Source organism: Lemur catta, chromosome 19, assembly GCF_020740605.2.
Source record: "Lemur catta isolate mLemCat1 chromosome 19, mLemCat1.pri, whole genome shotgun sequence".
Lineage (NCBI taxonomy): Eukaryota > Metazoa > Chordata > Mammalia > Primates > Lemuridae > Lemur > Lemur catta.
The window spans coordinates 35702802-35712623 of NC_059146.1; the positions used below are offsets into that span (position 1 = coordinate 35702802).

The 9822-nt window shown below is 36.1% G+C and overlaps 1 protein-coding gene across 3 annotated transcripts in view; it reads right to left on the reverse strand.

Annotated features, from left to right (window-relative positions):
* Positions 1-1034: 1034 nt before the first annotated feature.
* The window catches only part of URI1 (URI1 prefoldin like chaperone), a 53504-nt gene continuing 44716 nt past the window's right edge, over positions 1035-9822 (reverse strand). For all 3 annotated transcript variants that reach the window (XM_045531744.1, XM_045531747.1, XM_045531746.1), the window contains 5 exons: positions 9297-9465; positions 7603-7927; positions 5422-5564; positions 4405-4657; positions 1035-2044 (listed from right to left, as the gene is read on the reverse strand). In XM_045531744.1, the coding sequence (XP_045387700.1) occupies positions 1862-2044; positions 4405-4657; positions 5422-5564; positions 7603-7927; positions 9297-9465 (1073 nt within the window). In that variant the 3' untranslated portion in view covers positions 1035-1861. The remainder of the gene's footprint in view (positions 2045-4404; positions 4658-5421; positions 5565-7602; positions 7928-9296; positions 9466-9822) is intronic.

A 9822-nucleotide genomic window follows, 5' to 3' on the forward strand; every position in this document is an offset into this window, starting at 1 on the left:
AACCTCTTGGTCTCTTGTTCTGTTTTATAATGGTTTAAAACAGAACACTGAAGATCTTCATTTTGTCCCATTGAAACTTGACTTTAATATAAAAAAGAAGGTTGTAATTTTAAATTACAATCTAAAACTTTGTTACAAGACTGAAGCTATGAAACCAGACGACACTATTTCACTTGGTCTTCAGCAGAACACACAAAATATGTACCAAACTCTTTCTTTGTTTCTACTACTACCTTATGCTAGGAAGACAAGATCTATGTGAAGGAGCTAACAGACTACAGAGACAGCAGGCTGAAAATCAAGTTTATAAACATGAAAAATTATTTAATGACAATACTCTTGAAACTACATGTCTGTAATGAACACCACAATAGTCCTCCAATAGTTTGTTTCTAGGGGAAAAAAATCTAGTATAGAAACTGTAAATAGCAGTTTGAAACAGAAGCGCACACGTGTGTGTGTGTGTGTGTGTGTGTGTGTGTGTCACACATGTACTCTTGTTTTGGTTAGGTCTTTGGGGGTGGAGGGATGGACTGAAAGAAAAACAGTTTTTAACTAGAAAATACATGCATAGTTCATCAAAATTTACTGAAGAACAAACCTACATTTTTAGGCAATCTTTCAAAATCAGTCTTCTGTTCTGAATCAGCCATTAACTAGTACCCCCTTATCATTAAAACACATATTCATAAAACTTTTCCAGTTATGCTGCTCTAGTTACAAATAGGTTCTACTTTTCTAGGACATAATTTCACTTTGTTTAAGCAAGAATTCATTAAAGAAGCTATAAATAGCCTTTAAATATTTAGCCATGAATAGAGGGTGGACTGGCACTGATGGCTTATTTTAGCATTAATGCAGAATGCTTTTTAAAAGCTACATTTTGGAATGCATCAAGCTCAATGATTAACTTGCAGTGTAATTTTCAATGTTAGAATGAATTTCTCTTTATTTTAAGAAGTTTTGCTAAAAGTAAATATGTTATTTCAGTTATTTGCTAGTAGGAAAATAACTTTAAAGAATAAAAATGTTGAGAAGATAAGAACATAAGAAATTTTTATTTAGAAAATCTGTTTTTTAGCATCTAGACAACCCTTCCCTCACTCCCAAAACGTCATCCCAGTGAAAACTGCACACGGTAAGTGGTGTCCTGCCCTGGACCTGCGAGAGGCTTTGTCATGGGGTGCCACAGCCCACGTATGAATTGAAGACAGATCTACACTCGGAATCATGAAGTTCACAACACTTTAGAGACCGAGTTTCATAAAATTTTTACTTGAAAAAAAATGTTTTACAAAATATCACACTTCCAACCAAAGAAACTTTGCCCTAGGGTCCACACAGCTTTCTGCCTTCAGGATCACAGTATGACATTCAGAGGGGAGAGGTTTCTTTTTAAACAGCCACCTAGCTGCAAAACCTACAAGACAAGGAGATTTTAAAGTGGCTTTAAAATGTGAAAGCAAGTAATATAACTGTTGAATCTGTTTGAAATTTAAAAATTTCCTTTAAAATGTCCATATGGTAGGCACAACATCACAGCTGGTACAAAACTGCCTGTATTTAGGTTGAAAACACAAAAACAATGCATATGAACAGTATTTGTTGAAAAGTAACTCAAAACGCTGCTACTGCACCATAAGGCGAACTTAGACAAGAGTGTTGACCGTATTCAGAAAATTAACAGAACAAGCATTTACTTTGATTTTTTTTTAAATACCACAGATAAGGGTAAAAGAACCTGTTGCCAAATTAGCTTAGGAAGCCTGATTTCCAATAACATGACATATTTCGCTGTGTGTCCTCTAAACAAACGCACAACTGGGTTCTAGGAGGTAAATTCCCATTTCCTAGGCAGGGCCTAGTTTTTCTGTTGCAATCTGGTAGCTTTGAACTTTGAAACCCTCTTTACGGTTTCTTCTGAGGCTTCTGCAAGAACTTCTTTCCGTTCCGGAATGGTGGGGAGTGCGGGGTGCGCGATGGCCGGGTGCGGTGCTGAGGAGGGCGACAAGAACTCCTTTTCTATCACCGTCCCAGAAAAAGCCTAGAAGACAAAAGTCGGGTTATGATAATAAAATGCAAATAAGATGCCCACAAAATTTTTATTCTCTATTCACAAATTAGACAGACATTTCTTTTCATTAAAAGTAAATTCACAGGGTTTTGGGCTCCACAATACTACAACATCAAACTACTAATTGCTCAGAGAAATCAAGCACCATTGAAATTTTTCTTAATTACACTACCAAATGTAAGTAATTTTTATAGTACACATGCAAGAAAACAAAATGTAGAATGTGTGTGTTATACCAGAAAAAAACAAAAACGAATAAACGAAAGGTCCTCAAACCTTCATACATTCCATTTGTGTCCAGCCCATGCTGTGAAAAATCACACACTAAAATAAAAAATGCTCCCCGGGTGTCAGACTCAGATTTTTGCAGGTCAGGTGACGAATGAACTATCCTGTGGTGGCCACGCTGCCTGCTGGCCAACAGCTTCACCAGCACAGACGTCTCTTCCGTAGTGTTCGCTTACACAATTATTTGAATATTTCACTGCATCTTGACTCAATTTTATTTAAGAGATCAGTGGAAATTGAAAAATGAAAGTGCTGATACTAGGGAGAATAAGTGTAGGTTTTAAAATTTTAATACGATTAATTCAATGATAGAAGCAGAAGTTCTAGGAATACATGACTCTTTAGTTCAACCGGATGTCTGATAGACTTAACCTGGTCAACAATATGTCCCACTGGAACAAAATTAAATAATGTATATTATTTTCTGGAAATATCTTTATGCATCTTTATACATCTTCTTATATAAAAATCAAGGAATTGTTATATTTTTTAAGACTTCTGGTATTTGGAAACTCCCCCCTTACATCTCCTGAGAACTTATTGTGCACAAACTAACATTCAGCATGTAGACTTCCGCATGTATTTTGTCTCCCTTTGTCTCCCAAGTGCTCAAAATTAGTTAGGACAACATACACCTGAACAGTTTAAAAAGCCACCCTCTTCCACCTTGCCCTGCCATCGAAATAAAAACAAAGAATATACCTCCTTCCCACAGTATTTTTGGAGTCCAGCTCTTAAGAGAAGCTTAAAGTTTACTTTTGAAAAACTCCACTTTATCATGATGAGCATAGAGCCTTCTTATATTTAAAATGCTTTTGAACACAATATTTTAGCATTTAAAAAGATATTGAAAAGAATATTTTTCCAAGTATTTGCCATAATCATGAATTATTTCTTTGATGTTAAAAAATTTATAGCATCTACTATAACAGTTCAATACAAAATGCAAAGCTAATAAGGGTGAGATGAAAATAAGTTGCACGCTAGCTATACCATGACACATTAAATCCTTACAAAAAACTAATTTTCAAATATTTAACAGCATAAGTCTACATCCATTTCCCGTTTTCTAATAGTATGGAAGACTATTAAATAAGGTAAGTTACTTTCCAGGTCACCTAAGATCATTATACTGGAGGGAGGGAAGAGAATATTTTAATTATACATGCAGTCCCTAAATGCCAATGATCTCCCCCTCCAATTACCATTTAGTACAATCAGTACCACTCAGTACAAGCGGTGGAATTTTACATATAAACATATTTTAGATGTATGCATTTTGTTGCAAATACCAATGTGTATATGGGTTTAATAAAGGTATGAGTTCTTCTTGAATACTTTTTGATCTTCTTAAACACTTTTTAAATTGAAAATTTCAAATACCCACCAAAGCACAAGAATTAAAAAACTCAAGTCTGGACATAATGGAACCATAACCGTACGTTTCATAGACAGGAATTCTTATTTTGGGATTTCCCAACCTCCCCCCACCCCAAACTGTGTGCAATATAGTGGGTAACAGTGTGTGTGCACTAATGTTTTCTGGAGAGAGGGTTTATAGCTTTCATCAGATTGTAAAATGATTCCATCATCCACCAAGAGTTAAGGTTTACTGGCATACACCAAAACACAGAAGAACTTTAAATAATTATCTGCCATGTATATATATTTTTCTTTAACTTGACCATGGTATTAGAAAAGAATAGTATAATCTGCAACTTAAACTGTCAGAACATTACTATAGTCTGGTCCAATGGGAGTTTATTCAAAATAAACCACTAAATAATTTTTTTAGTCAAAAATAGAACACATATGCCAATTAAGATATTTTAAAATTCCCATTTCACAGAAACAGAACTTCAAGACAGGTAATACTTTTAACCAAAAAATTTTTTGAACTATCTGAGCATCACAATACCTGTAAGTTTTTTACATTATTTTTTAACAAGTGATACTAGAATTAAATCCTGTGACCTTTCAGATTAAACAGCAAAAATTGGTGAAAATACTCCATAAATAAATAATTACAGATGCACACACACCTCATGTGTTCCCGACAAGGGCAAAGGTTTCTTCTGGTGACTTCCTTGCTGTGGCTCCTCTTCCAGCATGCTCTCCCCGGCGTCACTGCACGTGGCTTCTTCACAGCTGAGACTCCTCAGCACCCCCCGCCTGTCGTCGAGCTCCGCGGTGCTGCTCTCGCTGGTGTCGCTGCACACGCTGTTCTCTCTGCTCCTGCACTTCAGGATCGACTTGCGGGGGATGTACTCTCCGTTCACAACATCCACAAAGACTCTGCGATGTCAAAAATACAGATTCAATTTAGGTAGCTTGTAAAACTGAGAATAGCTACAAAGATTTCTTTAAATCTTTTCTAGAAAATAACCCAAATTTTTTAATTAAAACTTTATATCTAAAATTTTCACATTCACAATAATTTTGCAGCCTCAAACGGCATCTTTTATATTATTCTGAAAGATGTGACTTCTTTTGCCAACTAAATTACAGCATGCTATTTCTAAGCATGTTCTAGGTGAGAGGAGCTTGATTTGCCAAAATTCTCTATAGAGTTTTAGATCCACTTATAAGACATTTAGCAATTTTCACTGTTTTATAAATATGGGTCATGAAAACAGTAGGTATTTTCAAATGACAACTTTTTCAACAAAGAATACAACAAAAACCTGAAATAGTATAACTAATTTTTACTCTGAAAAGGCAAACTGCATGCCAAGCACTATGCCTATGGTAGGGAAGTACTGCCCTGGCCCATGAGAAACACAAACTTTCATTTCTGAAGTTAAGACACAAGATTTCCTGACTAGACCAAACTGGGAATGTTTCAACAGCACTGATGAAGAGAGAAAAAGGAAACACAGACAGCATTCCACCACTCTGGACCGGGAAGCAGGGGCGGGCGGCCCAGCCTTTCAAATACTCCATGAGAATATTCCACTTTTCCGAGAGTCTTCTGCGTCACAGACAACTCCTTCCTGCAAAGGTGCCACCGCAGGAGCAGGAAGGCACCAGCAGACGCCTGCGCTGTGAGCGTCACGCACCTGTAAATGTCAGCCGGAGTCCTGATCGCAGGCAGCTCCTGGGCAGAGTGGCCACTGCCAGAGCTGCTCTTCCGCTTGCGTTTGGCTTCTTCTTTCTTTTCGCTGAATTTTAAAGTGGTATTTTTTCCAGTATTTATTCGGACCTAAAAGTTTCACAGCAAAAAGTTAAGAACCTTCTGAGAAGTTAGAGGCCAAAACAAAAAAAAAATAAACTCTATAATCAAAGGAATAATAGTAAGAGGGGCAGCTGAAATTTTTTGATGCTGAAATGATGTGCATTATCAGGTTGAGTAAAAAAAACCTCACCTTTTATTTCTATGGCAGTAAATAAAATCTTCTTTAATGACCAATTCTAGTCTTCAGTGTCTTTGTTATTATACAGAACGCAAAATGCACTTAAACTTAAATTATTATAAGCTTCATATTACCCCATTATTCTGACATAAGTTTTGGGGTTAAATTGTGCATTTCAAAACAAAGAGCACAGTTAACCAAAACACTTAACTATTAAGAATTTTTTAAATGCCTCTAATTTCTAGAAATTGAAGGACTATAAAATAAAGACAAACCCTGGCCGGGCGCGGTGGCTCACGCCTGTAATCCTAGCACTCTGGGAGGCCGAGGCGGGTGGATCGCTCAAGGTCAGGAGTTCGAGACCAGCCTGAGTAAGAGCAAGACCCCGTCTCTACTAAAAAATAGAAAGAAATTATCTGGCCAACTAAAATATATATAGAAAAAATTAGCCGGGCATGGTGGCGCATGCCTGTAGTCCCAGCTACCCGGGAGGCTGAGGCAGTAGGATCGCCTAAGCCCAGGAGTTTGAGGTTGCTGTAAGCTAGGCTGACACCATGGCACTCACTCTAGCCCGGGCAACAAAGTGAGACTCTGTCTCAAAAAAAAAAAGACAAACCCTGTTCAGGATTAACATGCTATCCTCTATCCCTACTCAGCATTTATGCCACACTTTCCATATTAGTGACTGTTCTTCCCCATAACATTCCTGCAAATTATTATTTATTCTTCCTGTTTTATCTAAATGAAAATAAGAAAAAATTAAAAGCCTGAAAAAAGAATCACAAAACATACTTTTTTCTGATTATCTCAGTCAACTTTTTCCAAACAATTCAGAAGATTATCTCTTTACATATTAGAATACATAAAAAAACCATGTAATTATTTCACTTTATATTAACATTACAGCAAGAATAACTTAAGGAATCTACAAAATACCAAAATATGTTTTAAACATGTTTCACTAAATAATAATCACATACACTTAAGACTCATAGCACAGACCCTTAACGCTGACGCAGGCATTGAATTTTCAATCGGGACGAGCAGGAAACTGAGACACAGCAGCCCCTGTTCTATTACCAACCGGCTCTGTGTCTTCTAAGCCTAAGTTTCGCTGAGAACGGTGAGTGAGAAAGATGAGTTCCCAGTGTCTCCGCAGAGCAGTACATGGAGCAGGGAGAGGGCAAGGGTGGGCCAAGGCAGCCTATCCATCCCTCAACCAGAGCCCACCTGCTGGGATCTGCTTTAAATACTGGGATTCTACAGTAAGTGTGGAGGGAACAAAAGGTTTCTGATGCTAAAGAAAAGCTTGAAAACTCTGTATTAGAAAATCTCCCGTCACCCTAGCTCTAAAATGCCAAAATTCTCAAGTCACGGTTATCCACAGGTGTTTATATTTACTCAGAAAGGGAACTAACTTTTATTTCCTCCTAGGATTCCCACTTTGCTCATGATTTTCTTATTCATTTTATGCCCACATAGAAAACAACAACCTGGTATAATTAAAAATTTAACTAATAATACAGTCACTTTCAACATCCTAAACACACCAAAATGTCCACAACGTAATTAACTTCAGGATTCTTAAGAAAACTCTCTGGATGAAGGACAGGTGAAGCTCCAGTAGTTGCCACTCAAATGTGATCCCCTTCCGAACCTCAAACAACACATTGGTCCAGAGAACAATGGACCCAAATCAGCCAACTAGATTTTTTTTTTCTTTCAGATAAATTGGTCAGAACAAAAGGCAAACGATGATTTTCCTGTTTGACACTGTAACAACATTATTCACTGTTAATATTACTCAATATCGTGGATATTTTAAAAGATATTTAATGTTCGCATTACTAACATATACAAAATCAGTTAAGTTAAAAGCATACGAACCCTCTTAGGCTCAACAGTGTGAGAAAAGTATATGGTTGGTACAGAATCATCTCCAAGCCCTAAAGCCTCATGGTCATTATCACCATCATCACCATCATCATCTTCTTCATTACTGTGATAAGAATCTGAACCATTCACTGAACAGTTCAATTGACTATTCATGTGACCACTGAACAGTTCTGAACTTGGCACACCCTCGTGACAACTGCCGGGAGTGAGGGGGGCTGTCACTTGACACGTCACATTCACGTTTGTGTTTCGATCGTCCTTTTCCTCTTCGGAAGATGCTGCATCTTCTCCATTTGCAATCACAGGATCAGGCTTACTGGCAAAGAAAAAGAAAATTCACAAGATCTAACAAACGCTCTACAATTTCACATACGTTAATTTTCAGTTCATGTCAATGGGTAAAAATTAAAATTTTGAATAAGGTACTTTTTAAACTAGAATTCTAGGTTAAAAAAGAAAAAATGTTGAAATAAATTTAAAAAAAATTAGTTCCTATGCCATTTCTGTATACTGCAGATATTGAAGCATAAGTAGAATACAGATAATAAGAATTTTATCTTTGCAGGGAAGATACCATATATTAATACAACATAAATACAGCATCAATAATATAATAAGAAATTTGTCAGAAATTCAGAATGTTATTTCTATTTAAAGATCAGAAATTAAAACCACAGAACTATAATACACTCTTATTTTCTATTTCTATACTCAGAATATTTTAAGTATTATTGTAATTTTAAAAAATAAAGGATTTTTGAATATGAATATACTTTTGAAATGAATATACTTATATTTATATACACAAATGCACATTTATCATGCTCCATTCTACAAAAGATTTGAGGACCTTATAAAAACAACAAAACCAAAAATGCAATAGCACTGAAATAACACCATACAAAAATAGAAAGAATCGTGACCAAGAAAATCACAATAGCCAAAACTGGTTTTAAAAAATGAAATAGTATCAGTTAATCAAAAAGACCTAAGAATTTATAGGTGAAATGAAAGGGAAAAAACCTTTTGTGCTTCCTGTTCTATTTTTCATAGAAACTAATTACTGCATATGGTACATCATTTAAGCAAAATAATACAGGAATTTCTACAGTAGCAGACTTCATTTAGCACTTCAACAAGTCTGAGTGTGTGCTAATGTGTATTTCAGTATGGTAAAGTTTCTCATATATATTAACTATCTGACCAGATTACATATTGCCTGCTCAATAAATAGAAAAGTTTGCAAAAGGAGAGCAAGTATAAATATTTTATAGTATCACACTTAAATTCAAAGCAATTTTTTCTTTTTAACAAGGCATTCAAAGACCATTATCCTGAGTGCAACACAAAAATATTTCATTTAAAATTTAATACACAAAGCATCCATAATTATTAAAAGTCAACTATCTGATATTATTATATAAAACATGGCTGAAATTTTGTAATAAAAAATGAAGATATTGATCTTAAGTACTTATGTACAGGCACATGCATGGAAATATGCACACACACACTGTCCTGAAACAAATACTCTTGTAGTGGAAGCATCACTGATAATTTAATACATTATGCCTTTCTGTATTTTCTTCAATGAGCAGGTATTATTTTATTAATGAGGGAAAAGACTAATGAAGAAATGTGTATAGAAACAAATTCTATTAGAAAGATAGTCTGTCATGAAGTACCTATCAAGTTCACCCAGCAATTCTTCTTGTCTCTCCAGCTCTTCAAGTCGAGCCCACAGTTCCTTATCAGCCAGCAAATCTTTGTATCTTACATCATTTTCAAAATCTGCTTCAAAAACATCTGAAGTTTTTGGTTTGGAATGAGGTTTATGAGCAATTCGGTGTTTTGCTATTTAAAAAAAGGAATGACATAGCTGTTAACTGCCAGCATTAAAAAGGCACAAACCCAGACTTAGTGAGACTTTCTTGTGGGGCAAAGGGGATGTTGAGGCAGAGAGGACATGATTCTTAAGCCAACAGGAAAACCCCAAGGATGAGTGTCTTCTGGAGCCCGGCTACTCCAAGTGTGTTCCACGCACCCGGCATGGTTGGCATCCCTGAGGAGCACTTCAGAAATGTGGGCTCAAGGGGCCCCCCAGGCCTGCTGAATCAGAGTCTGTATTTCAACAAGAGGCCCAGTACATTCACGTGTATATTAAAGACTTTGAAACAGAGACTCAAAAATGCACAAGCAGAAATGGTCACA